We start from the raw sequence: 21,905 nt of genomic DNA, 5'->3' as shown, positions 1-21,905 counted from the left end.
CCCAAATCAATTTCCTCTATAACTTCAAAAATTGGAGATTTGACATCAAATGAGAGACACCAATAGAAATTGAGAGATGGAACTACTGACTAATTTGGAGAGCTTAGAAAACATGTTGTTTCATTACCAAATAAGGGAATTGGATAAGTAAACATTGTAGAATGAATCATGCAACGCCATGGATTTGCGCTCTGGTCTCGTGCCTCCAGGTTGCGTACCTCATTTTAGCTCCCACCCACACCATGATTCCATAGCGGATCAAAGAAACACGCCCAAAGATGCCCAAGATCTAAGAGCTCATAAGTTCCAATCCCGAGCAATGCTGGTAATAGAAAGGTTTAGAGCTTTAGATCTGATCTCCAAAAGGCATGTGTCCATCTCGTTCTAACCGCCATGGCCAGAGCCTGATAGAACATTTCCTACGATTAAGGGAAATGTATTAATATCAAGAAGATATTAATACAACCAAGACACCAAGAGCTACTCAACACAACGAGGATTCACATAGCCAAATTATTACGGAAGAAAAAAAGATCAACAGAGCAACTTCAGCAAACGTCGGGATCAAACCTCAATGATGGTAACTTAGGGTTCCAAGACCAACGTCTCCAGGAAGGGAACGATGCACGAAGGGCGTCATCGTTAGCTAGACCCAACCAACGAGGACACATCATGGCTTTTTTCTCCGAAGAGAAGTCTCAAAAAATCCATGTGATGCCTTCAAGAAGGTAACATCGCATGACTGGTGGTCTTCTTCCAGAAGTTCTAGAATGTATTGAAACCGGTGATCATGCCAATGTTCCATGAGTTCTACATTGGAACCTTTGACATGTCTCGTATAAACTATGGGGTCATGATAACCCACAAGTATAGGGGATCAATTGTAGCCTCTTTCGATAAGTAAGAGTGTCGAACCCAACGAGGAGCTAAAGGTAGAACAAATATTTCCTCAAGTTCTATCGACCATCGATACAACTCTACGCACGCTTAACGTTCGCTTTACCTAGAACAAGTATGAAACTAGAAGTACTTTGTAGGTGTTGTTGTATAGGTTTGAGAGATAATAAAGAGCATGTAAATAAAAACTAGGGGCTGTTTAGGTAAAGAAGCAATAAAGTTAGTATAGCGAGTGTGGAAAGGTGATGGTAGGAGTTGCGAAATTGTCCCTAAGCAATTGACTACTTTACTAGACCGATAGCAAGTTTTATGTGGGAGAGGCCACTGCTAGCATGTCATCCCTGACTTGGAATTCTATGCACTTATGGTTGGAACTATTAGCAAGCATCCGCAACTACTAACGTTCATTAAGGTAAAACCCAACCATAGCATTAAGATATATTGGCCCCCTTCAATCCCGTATGCATCAATTTCTATGCTAGGTTGAAGCTTCTGTCACTCTTGCCCTCCAATACATAGTCTTATCAACATACAACTAACCCTATGGTGTGATCCACGCGCGCGCTCATATGATGGGCACCAAAGAACAGCAACATAACCACAAGCAAATTAAACCAATCATAGCAATTCACCAATTACCGATAGGACAACGAAAATCTACTCAGACATCATAGGATGGCAACACATCATTGGGTAATTATATGAAGCATAAAGCACCATGTTCAAGTAGAGGGTACAGCGGGTTGCGGGAGAGTGGACCGCTGTAGATAGATGGGGGAATGTGATGAAGATGTTGGTGAAGATGACGGAGGTGTTGGTGTAGATTGCGGTGACGATGATGGCCCCGGCGGCGTTCCTGCGCCACCGAAAGAGAGGGGGAGAGAGCCCCCCTTCTTCTTCTTCCTTGACCTTCTCCCTAGATGGGAGAAGGGTTTCCCCTTTGGTCCTTGGCTTCCATGGCATGGGAGGGGCGAGAGCCCCTCCGAGATCGGATCTGTCTCTCTGTCTCTCTCTGTTTCTGCGCTCCCTGATTCTGGCCTTTCACCGTTTCTTATATTCCCGGAGATCCGTAACTCCGATTGGGTTGAAATTTGAACACGATTTTTATCCGGATATTGGCTTTCTTGCGGCGAAAGAAGGGCACCAACCGCCTTACGGGGTGGCCATGAGGGTCAGGGGCGCGCCCACCCCCCTGGGACGCGCCCCCTGCCTCGTGGCCCCCTCGGGCATCGTCTCGCGTTGATTCTTCTTCCCAAAAATCACATATATTCCAAAAATAATCTCCGTCAATTTTTATCCCGTTTGGACTCCATTTGATATGGATTTTCTGCGAAACAAAAAACATGCAACAAACAGGAACTAGCACTGGGCACTGGATCAATATGTTAGTCCCAAAAATAGTATAAAAAGTTGCCAAAAGTATGTAAAACTTGTAGAATATTGGCATGGAACAATCAAAAATTATAGATACGACGGAGACGTATCAGCATCCCCAAGCTTAATTCCTGCTCGTCCTCGAGTAGGTAAATGATAAAAAAGATAATTTTTGATGTGGAATGCTACCTAGCATAATCTTGATCACATAATCTAATCATGGCATGAATATTAAGACACGAATGATTCAAAGCAATAGTCTATCTTTTGACATTAAGACAACAATACTTCAAGCATACTAATAAAGCAATCATGTCTTTTCAAAATAATATGGCCAAAGAAAGTTATCCCTACAAAATCATATGGTCTGGCTATGCTCCATCTTCACCACACAAAATATTCAAATCATGCACAACCCCGATGACAAGCCAAGCAATTGTTTCATAGTTTTGATGTTCTCAAACCTTTTCAACTTTCACGCAATACATGAGCGTGAGCCATGGATATAGCACTATAGGTGGAATAGAATATGATGATGGTGGTTGTGTGGAGAAGACAAAAAAAGGAGAAAGTCTCACATCAACGCGGCTAATCAACGGGCTATGGAGATGCCCATCAATTGATGTCAATGCGAGGAGTAGGGATTGCCATGCAATGGATGCACTAGAGCTATAAGTGTATAAAAGCTCAAACTGAAACTAAGTGGGTGTGCATCCAACTTGCTTGCTCATGAAGACCTAGGGCGTTTGAGGAAGCCCATCGTTGGAATATACAAGCCAAGTTCTATAATGAAAATTTCCACTAGTATATGAAAGTGATAACTCAAGAGACTCTCTATATGAAGAACATGGTGCTACTCTGAAGCACAAGTGTGGTAAAAGGATAGTAACATTGTCCCTTCTCTCTTTCCTCTCATTTTTTTATTTTCTCTCTCTTTTTTTAGGCTCTTTGGCCTCTTTTTTTTTTGGGCTTCTTTGGCCACTTTTATTTTGATAACCTCACATGGGACAATGTTCTAATAATGATGATCATCACACTTTTATTTACTTACAACACAATATTACAACTCGATACTAGAACAAAGATATGACTCTATATGAATGCCTCCGGCGGTGTACCGGGATGTGCAATGATCTAGCGTAGCAATGACATCAAAAAACGGACAAGTCATGAAAACATCATGCTAGCTATCTTACGATCATGCAAAGCAATATAACAATAAATGTTCAAGTCATGTATATGATGATGATGGAAGTTGCATGGCAATATATCTCGGAATGGCTATGGAAATGGCATGATAGGTAGGTATGGTGGCTGTTTTGAGGAAGATATAAGGAGGCTTATGTGTGATAGAGCGTATCGTATCACGGGGTTTGGATGCACCGGCGAAGTTTGCACCAACTCTCGAGGTGAGAAAGGGCAATGCACGGTACCGAAGAGGCTAGCAATGATGGAAGGGTGAGAGTGCGTACAATCCATGGACTCAGCATTAGTCATAAAGAACTCACATACTTATTGCAAATATATTAGTCATCAAAACAAAGTACTACGTGCATGCTCCTAGGGGATAGATTGGTAGGAAAAGACCATCGCTCGTCCCCGACCGCCACTCATAAGAAAGACAATCAATAAATAAATCATGCTCCGACTTTGTTACATAACGGTTCACCATACGTGCATGCTACAGGAATCACAAACTCCAACACAAGTATTTCTACAATCCACAATTACCCACTAGCATGACTCTAATATCACCATCTTTATATTGCAAAACTATTGCAAGGAATCAAACATATCCTATCCAGTGATCTACAAGTTTTATGTAGGATTTTATGACTAACCATGTGAATGACCAATTCCTGTCATCTCTCTAAATAGATATAAGTGAAGCAAGAGAGTTTAATTATTTCTACAAAATATATGCCCACGCTCTAACAAATATAAGTGAAGCAAAAGAGCATTCTACAAATGGCGGTTTTCTATGTGTACGGAAACAGGCAATCCAAACTTCAAATGATATAAGCGAAGCACATGAAGCATTCTATAAAGCCATACTCAAAAGATATAAGTGAAGTGCAATGAGCATTCTATAAATCAACCATGAACTATCTCATACCAGCATGGTTCATCAAAGAAAAGTGAAAACTAAATGCAAAAGACGCTCCAAGATTTGCACATATCGCATGAACGAAACGAATCCGAAAACATACTGATACTTGTTGAAGAAAGATGGGATGCCTTCCGGGGCATCCCCAAGTTTAGATGCTTGAGTCTCCTTCAATATTTACTTGAGGTGCCTTGGGCATCCCCAAGCTTGAGCTCTTGCCTCTCCTTCTTCTCCTCACATCGAGACATCCTCGATCTTCGAACACTTCATCTACACAGAACTCAACAGAAAATTCGGTAAGATCCGTTAGTATAATAAAGCAAATCACTACTCTAAGTACTGTTGCAAACCAATTCATATTTTGTTTTTGCATTGTAGCTACTGTAATATAACTTTTCCATGGCTTAATCCACTGATAGAAATCGATAGTTTCATCAAAACAAGCAAATTATGCATCAAAAACAGAATCTGTCTTAAACAGGACAGTCTGTAGTAATCTGAACATTCACCATACCTATGTACTCCAAAAATTCTGAAAACAATAGGAAAAATAAAGAATTTGTATAGAAAGACAGTGCAAAAAGTTTCAGATCCGTTTGACGTTCCAGTAAAAAATGTAAAATCGCGCACTACAGCCAAAGTTTCTGTTTTGCACCGCACAAACCAACAAGCAATCTAAACATCCTAAAGGCAAACCTTGGCACATTATTTTTATTTTTAAACTTTATAAAATCACACAATAGAAATAAATGACTCTCTAAAACTTCCGGGTTGTCTCCCTGGCAGCGCTTTCTTTAAAGCCATTAAGCTAGGCATATAGTGCTCAAGTAATGGATCCACCCGGATCCCAAGGTATATCAAAGCCAATTTTAGTTAACAATGATTTGTGATTTAGTAGTGAGCACAAAGTAACATATATCATGCAACAATGAAGTCTAACTCTCTTCCTATGCATCGGCATGTCATAAATGAACAATTCATGCACACATAGTAAAGGCCAATGCATAGTATAAATAGTTTCTTGCAATTTTATCGTGTGGGAAACATAGAGAGGTGGAGATATAGTTCCTCTCTCATAATAATTGCAAGTAGGAGCAGCAAGCACATGCATATTATATCTATCAAAATCATCATGCGTAGTAGTAAAACGCAACACATCTATATAATCCTTAATAAGGGCAAACTTCTCCGATATAGTGTAGTCGGGAGAATTCAATAAGATAATAGGATTATCATGCGTGGGTGCAATAGCAACAATTTTATGTTTAACATAAGGAACTATAGCAAGTTCATCTCCATAAGCATAATTCATATTGGCATCTTGGCCACAAGCATAGCAAGCATCACCAAAAAGGGATATTTCAAAAGAATCAACGGGATCATAGCAATTATCATGGCATTCATCCTTCGGTAAGAACGAAGGGACATTAAATAATATATGAGTTGGAGAGTTACTCTCATTAGAAGGTGGGCACGGGTAGCTAATCCGCTCTTCCTCCTTTTGTTCTTCGCTCTCCTCATCATCTTTTTCATCCAATGAGCCCACAGTTTCATCAATTCCTTCTTCCATAGACTCCTGCAAAATATTAGCCTCTTCTTGGACAGCGGAGGAGTCCTCAATATATGGTTTAACATAGGCATTAGAAGCATAATTATCATAACAATATTTAAGTATGAAAAAAATTCAGATTTGTAAAGAGTAGCATCATACTTTCCAATCAAAGAAGCAATTTCATAAGCACCCTTAAAAGCAACAAATTCTTCAATTTGTTGAACATCATAGTAATTATAAACACCCTTAGCATATGAAGATACGATTCCATTATCTCTAAACTCACATTGGTAGGGAAGGTGTTTCTTAGGGTTTTCAGAACAACAAGTAAAATCATATATTTCACATAAATTCCAAGCATAGCATTGCAAAAGATGAATTTGATCCAGTAAAAGTTTCCCTTTTTGAGATAAGTGGTGTCGCACATAACAAGCATGCTCATCTAAAGATTTGCCCTCAACTAAGCTAGTTGGGGTTTCAGTCCGAGCACATAGGGATCGAAGATGATCCAAGTATTAAGCTTCAGTAGTGTGATAGATTTTGAGTGGTTCTTCAACCATTGGTGTAGTAGGTACAACTAATTTTTTTGGTATTTTGCGTTTCCTACCCATAACTAAAGATAGAAAACAAGAGCACAAAATAAAAACTACTTAGTGATAAAGCAAACAAGCACACACGAGAATATTCACCCCACGCTATAACTCCCCGGCAACGGCGCCAGAAAAAGGTCTTGATAACCCACAAGTATAGGGGATCAATTGTAGCCTCTTTCGATAAGTAAGAGTGTCGAACCCAACGAGGAGCTAAAGGTAGAACAAATATTCCCTCAAGTTCTATCGACCACCGATACAACTCTACGCAAGCTTAACGTTTGCTTTACCTAGAACAAGTATGAAACTAGAAGTACTTTGTAGGTGTTGTTGGATAGGTTTGCAAGATAATAAAGAGCACGTAAATAAAAACTAGGGGCTGTTTAGGTAAAGAAGCAATAAAGTTAGTATAGCGAGTGTGGAAAGGTGGTGGTAGGAGTTGCGATATTGTCCCTAAGCAATTGACTACTTTACTAGACCGATAGCAAGTTTTATGTGGGAGAGGCCACTGCTAGCATGTCATCCCTGACTTGGAATTCTATGCACTTATGGTTGGAACTATTAGCAAGCATCCGCAACTACTAACGTTCATTAAGGTAAAACCCAACCATAGCATTAAGATATATTGGTCCCCTTCAATCCCGTATGCATCAATTTCTATGCTAGGTTGAAGCTTCTGTCACTCTTGCCCTCCAATACATAGTCTTATCAACATACAACTAACCCTATGGTGTGATCCACGCGCGCGCTCATATGATGGGCACCAAAGGACAACAACATAACCACAAGCAAATTAAACCAATCATAGCAATTCACCAATTACCGATAGGACAACGAAAATCTACTCAGACATCATAGGATGGCAACACATCATTGGATAATAATATGAAGCATAAAGCACCATGTTCAAGTAGAGGGTACAATGGGTTGCAGTAGAGTGGGCCGCTGTAGATAGATGGGGGAAGGTGATCAAGATGTTGGTGAAGATGACGGAGGTGTTGGTGTAGATTGCGGTGACGATGATGGCCCCAGCGGTGTTCCGGCGCCACCGGAAGAGAGGGGGAGAGAGCCCACCTTCTTATTCTTCTTCTTCCTTGACCTTCTCCCTAGATGGGAGAAGGGTTTCCCCTCTGGTCCTTGGCTTCCATGGCATGGGAGGGGCGAGAGTCCCACCGAGATTGGATCTGTCTCTCTGTCTCTCTCTATTTCTGCGCTCCCTGATTCTGGCCTTTCACCGTTTCTTATATTCCCGGAGATCCGTAACTCCGATTGGGTTGAAATTTGAACACGATTTTTATCCGGATATTTTCTTTCTTGCAGTGAAAGAAGGGCACCAACCGCCTTACGGGGTGGCCACGAGGGTCAGGGGCGCGCCCCCTGCCTCGTGGCCCCCTCGGGCATTGTCTCGCGTTGATTCTTCTTCCCAAAAATCACATATATTCCAAAAAAATCTCCGTCAGTTTTTATCCAGTTTGGACTCCGTTTGATATGGATTTTCTGCGAAACAAAAAACATGCAACAAACAGGAACTGGCACTGGGCACTGGATCAATATGTTAGTCCCAAAAATAGTATAAAAAGTTGCCAAAAGTATGTAAAACTTGTAGAATATTGGCATAGAACAATAAAAAATTATTAGATACAATGGAGACGTATCAGGTCATCACCCTTATCCCCAAAATAGTTGGGCTACATATATCCGCCACTTTCGACCTGTCACGGTGACTAATGTGCTTGAGCGCATTTTTTCAAAAGTGTGCGCGACCCGTCTAGCCCCTGTAGCAGAGCGCCTAGACCACCCCCTACAGACGGCTTTGCTTAAAGGGCGGCGGATACATGATGTGATCCTGGCCCTTCATGAGATTGTTCATGAGGTCAGGACGCGTGGTCATAAGCGTGTCTTCCTCAAGTTGGACTTCCAGAAGGCCTATGATCGTCTAGATTGGTCCTTCTTGAGGTTGGTACTTCAGCATCGGGGCTTTGATGACAGATGGTGTTCATGGATCACGCAGTTGGTCCGATCTGGTAGGACTGCGATCAATATCAATGGCGAGGTGGGGCCTTCCTTCACGTCCTCTGTGGGAGTGAAGCAAGGCGACCCGATCTCTCCTCTCCTCTTCAACCTCACTGTTAACGCTCTGGCAGGCATCCTGGATAAAGCTAGGATGTCTGGCCACATATCAGGGGTTGTTGGCCATCTGATCCCGGAGGGTGGGATCACCCACCTCCAATATGCGGACGACACCATGATTATGGTGGAAGGGTCGGCCCTTGACATAATGAATCTTAAGTTTCTGCTCCTCTGCTTTGAGGTTGTGTCGATACTTAAGATCAACTTTGATAAGAGTGAGGTCGTCATTATAGGCTTCCCGGTAGATGAGGAGCAACGGATTGCGAATAACTTAAACTGTAGACGGGAAGCATTCCCCATCACTTACTTGGGAATGCCGATGGCCGACTCGAAGATTCTAATGAGTGCCTTCGATCCGTTAGTAGGACAAGTGGCGATGCGGGCCAAGCCCTGGCGCAGACGGTTTACGTCCAAGGGGAGTAAATCGATCCTTATTTATGCTAACCTTGCGAGTCTCCCCATGTTCTTGATGGGGATGTATATCCTACCGGAGGGCGTTCATGGCTCCTTTGATAAGGAGCTCGCGAGGTTCTTCTGGCAAGCATCAGACGACCGCCAGAAGTATCACATGGTCAAGTGGGCAGATATTTGCAGGCCAAAGGACCAGGGTGGTCTGGGCATTATGGCTTCTCTTCACATGAACGCTGCACTTATGCTACGATGGGTATGGCGGATCATGAGCGGCGAGGGAGGGTTGTGGCTATGGTTGATTCAAGCAAAATATCTGAGGGGTGAACCCCTCCTGGCGTGCTCCCGGTCGGGAGGTTCCCAGTTTTGGCGATCCATCCAAAAGATCAAGGAGGATATCCGCCTTGGGATTTCCTTCACTATAGGTAATGGGGACGGGACCCAATTCTGGTTAGACCCATGGATGGGTACCGAGCTCCTCAGAGTGGGATTCCCTACCCTATTCTCTATCTGCACGAACCCGTCTATCCTAGTTTCTACGGCGACACGATCGTGACAGTGGGATATCCGGTTCCGCCAGATGTTTGGGCAGGCAGAGCATGCTGAATGGACTAGACTGTTGGCAGCTCTGCCTCTAGTGTTGCCGGATTATCCGGACACTGTATCATGGCGGCTCTCACCTTCGGGTGAGTTTTCCGTCAAATCCGCATATAAGGCTCTAGGTCGCCTTCCCGCTATCCCTTGGCTAGCCAACTTGTGGAAGGCCCCCATGCCCCTGAAGATAAAGATCTTTGTTTGGCAGCTTCTTAGAAATCGCCTCCCTTCGGGGACCGAGGTGCTCAAGTGACAGGGTCCAGGTGATGGACTCTGCCCTTTATGCAGGGTCCCTGAGACTGTGGCCCATATCATATTCTCGTGCATGGCGGCTCGGGTCCTTTGGCAGTTCGTCCGTGAGGCACTTGGACCCGACTGGGAGGCCCTGGATCTCGTGAACTTCAGGCAAGGGCTACCATGCCAAGACGACACTGCCGCATATTCTGGCTGATCTTTGCGGGCATGTCATGGACTCTTTGGACAACAAGAAAGAAACTGGTGACTGAGAGGGTGTTCCCGACGCAGGCATCTGACTCTTTGTTCAAATTCCTTGCTTTTCTGCAGCAATGGCACCCGCTTACTAGGCAGCACGATCGCGATCGTCTAGACATCATGTTGGATACGCTCGTGGATTCGGCACATCGGCTTTTGTCATCTTAGCTTTGCTCATCGACACCCACTCGGTGGCCTTGTTTCTCTTCTCTTGTGTTTCTCTTTGGGCATTAGTGTGTTGTTGCCCCAGCTGTCGCCTTTATGGCTTATCTGCATGTTGGTTGTATGGATCTTTGCTTTATCTATAAAGCGAGGCGAAAGCCTATTTTGAGAAAACGACACCATTTGTCAGGTTAAACAAATGAAGGTCAGATTAAGGGTTTTAACCCTTGCAACTTGAGGTTCTAGACTAAAATAGATTCTCATAGTGAATGTCATCCTATGCTGCCACCAAATGTCGATATATCAGAGAGAACGCGGGGGAGGGGGATTATGATTAAGTTAATTTATTAGAAGGGAAAACCTCTAAAGACATCATTAAGGATGCCAATGAACTAAAACTAGGTGAATTTATAAGGGAAAGGGAAGACCCCCTCCCCTCCCCTTTGGTGAGAGAAAGCCATAGGGGAGGTGGAGCAGTAGAGCGGTGGAGAGTTCACGAGCAAACGAAAGGGGGAAGGAAGAGAAGAGGAGTAGAGGAAATGCCCGGTAGGTCATATATAGTTTGAGTGGCTTGCTTCATAGTTATCCCTGTTAGCTTATGACTTGATAAACTTTCCAAGTGGGGGTGCCAAAGGGGAAAAACTTCCGCGAATTTTCAAACAAAATTTGTGAAAGTGATGAATTTGAGTAGGGGCGACACATGTCAACCTTGACCAAAAAAGGTAAAAATTTAAGGGGGGCAATTATTTGTTGGTTCTAAAGATAACAAATCCACTAATAAACATAAACCTTGTCGTATTGTACTTGTAAAGTTTATGTACATTCAGTCTCCTTAAGCAGCCTGCAAAGAAGGGATCGTGACCCCCTCGTCGTCTCCTGTAGGCGGCTCGGGTAGGCACCCTAGCGCAGCCGCCGCCACGTCCTTCTTTATCCCCCTTGTCTCACCACACCTAGAGGAGCTGCAGGCGAAGCTTGCTTCGCCTGCGCTGGCTCTGGTGGAAGTGGTGGCGGGGGTTTTCACCTCGTCGTTGTCGCACATCCCTCCATCTCCCCACCCTGACCGAGGTATGTCACGGCTACTGCCCTTCTGGTCCTTCGGCGTCCCCTCCCGACGCGGTGAAGACCAGCCTTTGTTGCTTGCAGTACTGATCGGGGATCTCGTGCAGCTACGTTGTGGCGCGGGTGTCAGAGCTCGCCTGGTCGGGGTCGTCCTGGATGGAGTGCAAGCGGCGCTCCTGGTGGCGGCTGCTAGTGAGGGTTGGGGTCAGTCCCTTCCTTTCTCGCTGGTGATAGCACCCAATTAGATTGGCAAACGTCGGTCAGGTGTTTGATTTGGGAGAATTTTTTTTCTTCAGATCTGACCATGATAACACCGGGTTGCGTGATGTAGTCGGAAGGCTCCATTGTGGGTTTTTTCTTGCTCTCACTCCGGCCAGTTTGCCTTCGACAGTGCGACGCAATCTATAGACGGTGGCTTGACGCGACGGGTATGCTCGTGCACTTGCGGCGGTGGGATTTCTAGCCCAACACATGTAGTTGTTGGGATCACAGAAAAGTTATGGCGACAACACATGATTGCCTTCAATTTGGTAGTGCTTCTCGAGTATCCAGTCTCGAGATCCGGGGTCTTACCCAAGTTGGTTTTACGTACCAATGGATAAAAAATCATCGTGACCGTGTTGGATCCATTGCTCGAATATGCTCGTACTTGTTCTTCATTGTGAAAACCTAGAATCTGGCCTTTAACAGTTGGATCCGATGACAGTGGCGCTTGAGCGTCGTTCCCTTCCTGGAGGCGTTGATGTCGAAGTACACTGTTATCCTTATTGTGTCAAAAGATGGTTGGTGCAGATATGGTCGTTGTTGTAGTTTGATGATCGTAGTTTTGATTGCTTCGGAGTTTTTTCTTTTTTTCTCGCTAGGACATAACTTTGGTATAGTATGACATTTTTATTTTATTAACATTTTCAAATCATGAAAAATATATTTCCAAATTCAGGAACATTTTTTCAAAGTCTCAAAGATATTTTAAAATTCATGAAAACTTTTCCAAATTTTGAAAGGAAAAAGATTCAAGAACATTTCTTAATTCTTAAACAAAATCTACAAACATCTTATGAACTCGTGATTTTTTTTAAAACATAAACAATTTAGCAAATAAATTTTGAATTCGCAAAAAAAAATATAGTTCATGAATATTTTCAAATCTGTGAACTTGTTTTTAATTCATGATTAGAAGTATTTTTTTAGTTCTCAATTTTTTGATTCCGTAACATTGTTTGAACTCATGAATATTTTACAAATCTATGAACATGTTTTTTATTCATGATTAGAAATATTTGTTAGTTCTCAATTTTTTATTCATAATAAAATTGATGATTTTTTCAATCCGTGATCCTTGGTTTTAAAAAAAGTAGTTTTTTAGTGCAGATCCCCCCCCCCCCCCCCCCCCCCCAAAAATATATATATATTTATGAATATTTTTTGAAATTTGGAAACAAGGAAAACTAAAAGTTGAGCAAGAAAAACAAGCAAATCCGAATGCACGGGCCGTGGGTGAACCCTTACATTTAGTTCTGTTTTCTGAGAAGGAAAGCAAACCCGTTCGTGAATGATGTGAGCGGGCGCTCCTTATTGTGCACTGGGTTCAGCCCAGTGAACGGGATGACGATGTGTAATTGTCAAGGATCCCTATAGGCGATATGCATCACGGGACTTCATATTTGCGCGAGCGCTATATCTTGCATTCAGCAAGACGGAAGGTCCCTCTCGCTGAAGGGTTTCAACCAATCAGGCAGGCCCACTAGCGCACAATGAAATAGAAAAAATAGAAAGAAAATGCGGGTGCGAGGGGATTAGAACCGTGGTCATTTCGATTGCGTAGAGCCGCTGTTCACATACAAGGCGGCACTACTTGAGGTACAACACTAGAGTTTTTTTTTCAATTCTCCGTTTTTCCTTTTCCGTTCTTTGGTTCTTTGTTTGGTTTTCTTATTTTTCGCCGGTTTACTTTTTTTGTAATTATAATTCGTTTTTTTGTCCGCTTTTTCACTTGATTTTTCGGGTTTCAATGCTTTTTATTTGTTTTCTTTCCTTTTTTGTTTTTTCTTCTCCGGCTTTTCTTTTTTTCTTTTTATTATTTATACAATTGTTTCTTCGGTTTTTATTTTAAAAAATTTGGGGTTTAATTTGTTAGTTTTTCGGTTTTTTTACTTTTTGGTTTTCTTTTGTTTTTCATTCTACATTTTTTATATGTCAAAAAAATTTAATAAGTGATCAAAATTTTTTGTGTACATGTTCATCATTGTCCGAATGTTTATTCAATATTTTTCAAATATTTTTTCAATATTTTAATATTTAGTCAACATTTTTCAAATACTTGTTCAATAATTTTTAAATACTCGTTCAATATTTTTTTAATACTTAATCACATTTTAAAATACATTTTCAATATTTTTAATATTTATTCAACATTTTCAAATACTTGTTTAACATTTTTCATATACTCGTTCAAGTTTTTCAAATACTTGCTCAACATTTTTTTAATACTCATTCAACATTTTTAAATACTTTTCAACAATTTTCAAATTCTTGTTCAACATTTTTTAATACTTATTCAACATTTCCAAATACTCGTTAAACATTTTTTAAATACATGATCAACTTTCTCCATACACATTTGTATTTTACTGTATAAATTTTCTGTATAGATGACAAAGAATTTTTCTGTATGCATTCATCATTTTTTTTCAAATGCTTAGTTAATTTTATAAAATGTTTTTAGTTTGATTGGCAGTTAGTTCATGTTCCCTTGGTCTGTGTATAGAGCATGTTGCAAGCGCATGGCGGGATGGCTAACATCAGGTTCTCCCAGCGAAGCGACTAGGTTTCGAATCCTGGTAATCCATCTTTTCTTTTTTGGTCGTATAAACATCTCGCGGGCCGGCCCATTCGCGTGGTCGCTTCACCGAGAGATCAATCTGACTCGAGTGAAGCGAGGTATAGGGGTGCTCTCGTATTTGACGCTCTGTGTGGCAAATAAGAGAATTGCTCTAGGCATCCTGGTCGGCGGCCCATTGCACAAGCCAGGAGCGAGACATACGTGCTCCGTAGCGAAGGAACCATTTTAGCGAACCAGGCCATGTAGCAACACACTCATGATGGTGCGAAGGTTTTATGGTGGTATCATCAAAGAAATCAAATGGATGGAGAAAAGATTTATTTCATGTTCATTACATGAACGTCGAGCTTCTAATTTTGAAGCACAAAAGTTGGCTAGCCTTGGTGTCTCTCTCTTCCAGGGTAGATATATTTGGTCAAGTGATCCCCATGATATAAATGTAATATATAATATTGCAATGTTGAATAAAGCCTAGTTGATTTTTCTTAAAAAAACGCCTTGTAGCGAACCGAAGCGCTGCAGCAAACAACGTTACTCTAGTGAAAGATCTTTAAAGAAGTGAACATTTTTTTGAAACACTTACATTTTTTCAAATTTTGAAAGGATTTTTTTAAACATGAATACTATTTCAGATAGCCAATTTTTTTGTAACCACGAACTTTTTTACAAATTTGCCCAAATTCCTTAGAGCATGATTTTATTTCCAAATTTTGAACATATTTTGAAAATATGAATACTTTTTAAAATTTGTTAATACTTTTGAAAATATGAGTTGTTTTCAAAATTTGAATGCCTTCAAAATCACAAATATTTTTTCGAATTTGCAAAGATTATCTGAGAACGCTAACTTTTCTCAAATTTGTGAACATCTTTTATAAAATTAAAAAAGAAATTCAACCTTGAACTCTTTTTGGAAACTCGGACATTTTTTCAAATTTTAAAGTTTTTGAAACCTTATTTTTTCTAAATTTGATAAAGCTCTTGAAAACCCAAATATTTTTCAAGTTTGAAAGTTTTCTGCAAATAAGAACATATTTTAAAATTTTCACCATTTTTAGAAACACCGCCTTTTTTGAAATTTTTTATTTAATAAAGAAGAATATAAATAAATAAAAAGTAGGAAAAATAAGAGAAATTAGAAATTAACAGAAAAACCTACTAGAAGGTTCTCAAGACTAGTACCAAAGTCCAACAGTTTTTTTATGACAGTACAGACGCAAGCGCTCATATACACGCGCATACACTCACTCCTATGAACGCACACATGCACACCCTACCCCTATGAGCACCTTCGAAAAACTAAGCTGGCATATCATCTTGAAATTTACGAAGTCATCATAGTCATCTCATCATTGACGGGAACGTCTCCTCCCACTGAATGCACATCACCGGAAGTCCAGAAATAAATGCGTGCACCAGGATTTGAACCCTGGTGGGCTGAGAATACCACAGTCCCCTTAACCATCCAACCACAGGTTGGTTCGCAAAGTCCAACAGTTTTACGCAAAGAGTGTCCCATAAGATTTACCACATGTCACTGCCCATTTTGTCCCTTGCAGATCGAATGACCTAAACTATGCTACTGGGCCTCCATCAAGAAGTTGACCCACCATTCCCTATTTGACGCTCATTATATAAAATAATCAACGGAACACATGGTTGCACTCAAGGCCCACCCATTACCAACAAGAAAATTCAAACGTTCTTTGCTATGGTGTTTTTGGTTCCATTTGTTTTCATAATTATTATCCTTTTTAGAAATCTACCAGGTTTTAATTTTTTTTTATTTACTTCTTGTTTTCTTTTCAGTTTTACCAATTTTCCTTTTCTTCATGTTTTTATTTTCATTTATTTTTTCCATTTAAAAATACTTTTTTCTAAAAGAGGACCTTAAAATATGTGATCTTACATTTTTCAATAAACAATGAATATTTTTTATATAATACATGCAGATTCAAAAACATATGACCCCTTTTCTATAACATGATTATTTTTTAAATCACAAGAATATATCCTGAAATACATGAACAATTTTAAAATGTACATGAACATATATTTAAACTGAGTGAATAGTTTAAAATGGCAGAAATCATTTTTAAGTATGTGTAAAATTTTCAGCTACATATTATTTAATGTGTGATCACTTAAAAAATAACAATTTCTAAAAATGGCAGAAACATTTTCTTAAACTATGCCAAACACTTTTTGTAAAATACATAAACAATTTATTTAACTACCTAATATTTTTAAACAATTTTTTAAAATAGAAATATGGAAAATAATAGAAATATGACCAAGAAGCAAAAGGAAACAACAAAACAAGAAAGAAAAAGAATACTAAAAATTAAAAAAACGATGCAAACTCTCGACAGACAACCGGCAATACCATTAATTATTGATTTTTTAGAAGGGATAATTGATTTTATGCCCCTAGTTGGGTCACACTCGGCAGGTTTACCCCTAGTTTGCTCCTATTATGCTTTTGCCATTTGACCGTTTGACCATCACTTTAAAAACTTCATAAAAAATTCATACTAACTCAGAAAAAGTCAAATAAGATATCAAAATGTTAAGAAAAGCGTCATCTATATGTGCATGTCATTTGCATTAATGAAAAAAGTGTTGGCCAGTCCCCATCTCAGTTTTAGCTCATATGATCTTAGTATGAACAGTAAAATCTAAAAAAATTCTAAAAATTCTAAAAAAAATTGGTGGCAAACTTTGACCAATGTTTTGAGTGCTTGCCAAGTTTCATAAGGAAATGACATTCGCGGAAGTCGTGGCAAAAAAATCAATGCTCCAAAATTTCATTTTTTGCCACGACTTCCATGAATGTCATTCCCTTATGAAACTTGGCAAGCACTCAAACATTAGTCAAAGTTTGCCACCAAATGTTTTTAGAATTTTTTTGATTTTACTATTCATGCTAAGATCATATGAGCTAAAACTGAGATGGGGACTGGCCAACACTTTTTTTCATGAACGCAAATGACATGCACATATAGGTGATACTTTTCTGAACATTTTGATATCTTATTTGAATTTTTCTGAGTTAGTATGAAGTTTTTAAAGTGATGGTCAAATGATCAAAGGGCAAAAGCATAAGAGGAGCAAAGTGGTTTGGGCAGGAACAAGTGTTTTCAAAAACTAGGGGTAAGCCTGCCGAGTGGGACACAACTAAGGGCACCAAATTAATTATCCCTTTTTAGAAACAAATGACAAACTTATGCGCTCACATACACTCACCAATATAAATGTACACCCACAAATTCATAAATTCTTTTCTTATGAGAGAATGTATAATAAGATGACTTTGCACGAAATCATCGACAATTAATTTGGACCAGAGTGAGTATTATACTTTTGCTGAATTGCAACAGAGAGAGTAGAGAAAGAGAAGAGAAACAGGTTATAGGTCAATAGCCAGCTGCAGCCCGGGCTCCGATAAATATTATAGGAGTATAATGTGGGTCATATATTAATAAAGTAGTATTTTTAGTAACAAGTTATTATACATGTTGGCTAATAGGTTGGCTATAGGTGACGTGTTAACTCTATAAGCCAGTTGTTGGATATACTATTAACTATGCTCTGAACGTCTTCAAAAGAGTAAATTGGCGGATCTTGAAATTAACAAAGTCATCACATACTCCTCGTTATCTATGAAAATGCCGCCTCTCGTTGAAGAATACCCCCCATGAGAACCTAAGGTTCAATCTCTCGTGGGCTAGAGATAGGATCAGTCTTCTAACCTTCTAAGGGCATCACCCAACCCGTAAATTTTCTCCTGTATCTGTCCACGGACAGGGGCCCAGTCCATGGACACATATGCAGGAGGACGACATCCAATGCTAGCCGCCTAAATTTTGACAACAACTCAAATTAACCGAACGAAATTTGATCAAACACGACCGGATTTCATATAAACACGGCCAGATTTCATATAAACATGACAGATTTCATTTAAACATGACGGATTTCATTAAATTTACATCAACTAAGCGAAGCTCGTCCGGCTTGGTTTAAACGGTCGCCAGCGCCCGTTTCTCGTGTCCGGCCATGAGCAACCTCCGCCTCCAGAGGCCTGGGAAGTGAAGCTGCCCACCTCCACATCGCCGCCAACCGACTAATCAGCCGACAATGTTGAGCCCACCAAGCTTGTCATCGACGGGAGAGGTGAAGCGGTGGCCTTCCTGGGACCAGAGCATCGGCGACCTATCGTGCACTACTCTTCCTCGCTGCCGACGGCACCCGTGGACGTAACGGCTTTGTGGTCGTCGAGGCGGGGCGCAGACTCGTCGATGTCCTCCTCCTCCTTGTCGGTCTCGCTGAACACCGCCTCGCCCGCTTCATCGTCATGCTCCTTGCCGGCGGCCTCCACCTCCGGCACCCGCTGCCGGTACCGCCAGCGGGTGAGGCGGATCTCGTAGACGGAGTGGTAGCACTCGAGAAGCGCCTCGTGCTCCATCATGTCCACGTCCTGCATGACCGCTCAGCCGGCGGCGAGCTGCTCCTCCGCCTGCAGATGCTCCTGGAGGAGGTGGTGGTTGTAGGTGGCGTCGGCCTGCGCCTCTTGGAACTGCTCCTCCCGCAGCATGTCCATGTAATGGGCACGGGTCTCGCCGATGGTCATGATGCAATGCACCCGCGAGGGTGGCGCGGAGGAGGAGGATGGTGGCGCGGAGGAGGAAGGTGCCGTCGGTTCGTTATCGGCAGCGTCCTCCATCGAGACGTCGTCGTCCTCCGGCTGCCTGCCGGTCAGCCAGCCGGCATTAATGGCGGCCATCTCCTTCTTCTGGTCCGACGTCAACCCGTCCCAAAGAGCTTTGGCGTGGAGGGATCCATGGTGAGAGTGGTGCGGAGAGGGATCGGAGGTGGACGACTGCGGCTATGGCAGGGGCACCATTTTTTATAGCAATGGTGGCGGCAGAGGGACGGATGGGTGGCGTCGGAGGAGACGCCTCAGCAACCGCGTCCCATCAATGTGAGCTGGGGCGAACAGGCAGCCGTCGTGTCGTTTGAACGCGCGGCAGTCGCCTACATGGGGAAGCGGCACGGGCGACGCTCTCTCGGCCGGTGCGCCGCTTCAATGCCGGCGCTAGTGAGCGGTCGCGTCAGCTCTGGCTGGGCATGAATGTGGGCGCTGAGCTCTATAGCGGCGCTGACCGAAAACGCACAGGAGGGAGAGGGTTAGTGGGTCAGGAGAGTCAGAAGCGGTCGTGGGATCGGTCCGGACTCCCGCAAAGCCCTCATGTTTGTCTCCAGTTTGCAGGAGAAATCGCGTCCAGATCGCTTCATGGATTGATACAGATCGGCGTTGGATGGCTTCTGCTGTTTGGACAGCGCGGTCCGGACGCTTGCGGGAGGTTTGCGGGTCGACGTTGAATTGCCTAAACACATGTTCAGTTTTTATGGAGTATTATTCTTATCCCGATAGGAAAAGATAAAGTATTACTCTTATTATACGACCATACAATGGAGATACAACGTGTTGGCTCCCGAGAGAAAAAAAATGTGAAAATGTGTTCCCTGAACTGCGCGGTCTCACATTAATGGACGGACATGGCCAAGAAATGGGAAGCACGCGTGCGTTGCATCTAGGCGAACTTGGCGAGCTCGACGGCGAACGCGGCCGCATGAGGCTCCTCGACGCAGCGGAGCACCACCCGGATGCCCCCACGCCTGGGCGCCGGCGGCCTGACGTAGTTGAGCGCCGCGACGAAGTTGACGTGGTCGTTGAGCGGGAAAACGTACCCGGGCGCACCGAAGCCGTAGTCCACCTCGTCGAAGCCGAGACGGCTCCAGTCCGACAACGTCACTGTGCTGTAGTCCAGCGGCGGCACGTCGTACTGCTCGACGCCGCGCATCCAGCCCGCGAACCGAGCGGGAACCGCCTCCTTCGCCTCCCGTACCGCGCCGACCACCTCCGCCAGCGTGGCCTCCCGGACGGCCTTGCCTGTCCTAGTGGCGCACGCCAGGAATACGCAGTTGCCGTAGTAGCCCTCCACCGTCGGCAGCACACCGCGGAGAAGGTGCCGCGTGCTGGCGGCGAAGGCCATCCGGACCTCGGTCTCGTCCGGGAGCGCCGATGCCAGCGCCAGCGCGCGGCACTTGAACACCACGGCCGTCACCGCGTCAAAGGTGGAGCACACTTCCCCCGTCGATGTCGCGGCAGCCTGCTTGAACTCGTCCTTCACGCGCGCGATGCTCTCCGCCGAGATGTCGACCACCTGGGTCACCAGCCTGAACTCCGTGAGCTGCCCCGGCAGCGGGCTTGGAGCTTCTGGGATCGCGTCGCGGTCCCACACAGGAGCCACTGACGGCGCCTTGAGCCCCCGCGCTAGCTCCCCCACCGCCGTAAGGAACTGCGCAGCCCCATGCCCGTCGAACACCGCGTGGCTGAAGCGGATCCCGACGGCGAAACCACCGCAGGTGAACCTCGTCGCCTGGGCTATGAGGATGAGGTCGCTGAGCTTCTCGCCGGGGGGAGGGCGAGGGAGGAGGAGCTCTCCTGGGATCAGCAGTGGGCAGCTGTCGAGGCCGTCCACGTCGGCGAGCGTGCAGCTCGCGGCGGCTTCCACAAACCAGATGCCCTCCCCGGTGCAGTCCACCGCGAGGCCGCTCGAGGCGATGCGGCCGGCCACCGGATAGTACGGCACAAGCGCCCTCGCGAACCCGTTGCGCATTGCGGCCACGGCCGCGACGGCGCCCTGGTCCTTGCGGGCGGCGGAGATCGACGGCGGGGGAAAGACCTGCATAAGGTTCACAAAGCCGGAGCCGGCGACGGTCTTGTCAATGGAGGAGAACGGAAGGGTGCCGCAGGGGGTAGGTCCCGCCGGCGGGATGAGCGCCGGCGGCGACTTGGTAACGGTGGGCGTGCTGGTCATAGGGAACTGAGCAATGAGGCAAAGCGTCGTTCGTTGGCGGCGGCGGGAAGGTGTAATTTTCCTTATTTTTGCGGGAAGGCAATTGGAGACAGAGAGATTTCTTCACTGTCGGTGTATTATACTACTCTGCCTCTTTGAATTTACAGAACAGTAGCTTGACAAGGGTGCGCGTGCCAGTCCGGCAAAAATGTCATCGTTGGCGGCCGCGCGGAGGCAAGCGGAGACTCTGAGATTTGTCTCCTCTGTGGGAAAGCGTCTTCTCCTTCCCCGGTGCATATGCACTCGGGATGAACAGTTAAACATGAAAAATAATAAAATAATTTTATAAATTATAATGTTTTCTATAAACATCGTTGAATATTTCACTCCTGCTCAACCACCCTCCGCTGCCGTGCTCAACCACCGCCGCCGCCACAACCCTCCCGTCGAACGCCTTCGACTACTCCGCTGCGATGTTCCCCTTCCCCTACTCAGGGGCGGGGTGCGGTAACAAGTGAGGGGAGACTGGCGAGCAAAGGCCATGGATCTACGGCGGCCGTTGACGAAAGCGGAGGTGGAGATGGAGATCAACCGCGTGCGGAGGCACCGGGAAGTGGAGGCTCGTGCGGTGAGGAAGGCGCCGAACAAGCTAGCCATCAAAATCGGAGTGATGTCGAATCCCGAGGTGCACAGCTGCATGCCTCTGGGGGTGGACGCCATCGCTTGGGCTCAAGCAGAGGCGGCCTCACCAGATCCAGCACAGAGGGCAAGGTGGTCGGATGGCGGCAAACCCGCCGCCCGGAAACTAAGATCGGTGCGGGATTTGCAACAA

At 44.0% G+C, this 21,905-nt stretch overlaps 1 protein-coding gene across 1 annotated transcript; it reads right to left on the bottom strand.

Annotated features, from left to right (window-relative positions):
* Positions 1-19,641: 19,641 nt before the first annotated feature.
* On the bottom strand, positions 19,642-21,314 carry LOC109742249 (acyl transferase 7). Its single transcript, XM_020301336.3, has one exon. It carries the CDS (start codon positions 21,092-21,094, stop codon positions 19,805-19,807), a length of 1,290 nt encoding a protein of 429 aa, XP_020156925.1. The 5' UTR covers positions 21,095-21,314; the 3' UTR covers positions 19,642-19,804.
* Between the last annotated feature and the right edge of the window lie 591 nt (positions 21,315-21,905).

This window comes from Aegilops tauschii, chromosome 7 (assembly GCF_002575655.3).
Source record: "Aegilops tauschii subsp. strangulata cultivar AL8/78 chromosome 7, Aet v6.0, whole genome shotgun sequence".
NCBI lineage: Eukaryota > Viridiplantae > Streptophyta > Magnoliopsida > Poales > Poaceae > Aegilops > Aegilops tauschii.
Note: the sequence above shows the minus strand (reverse complement) of the source record. Positions and strands in the feature narration are given on the sequence as shown.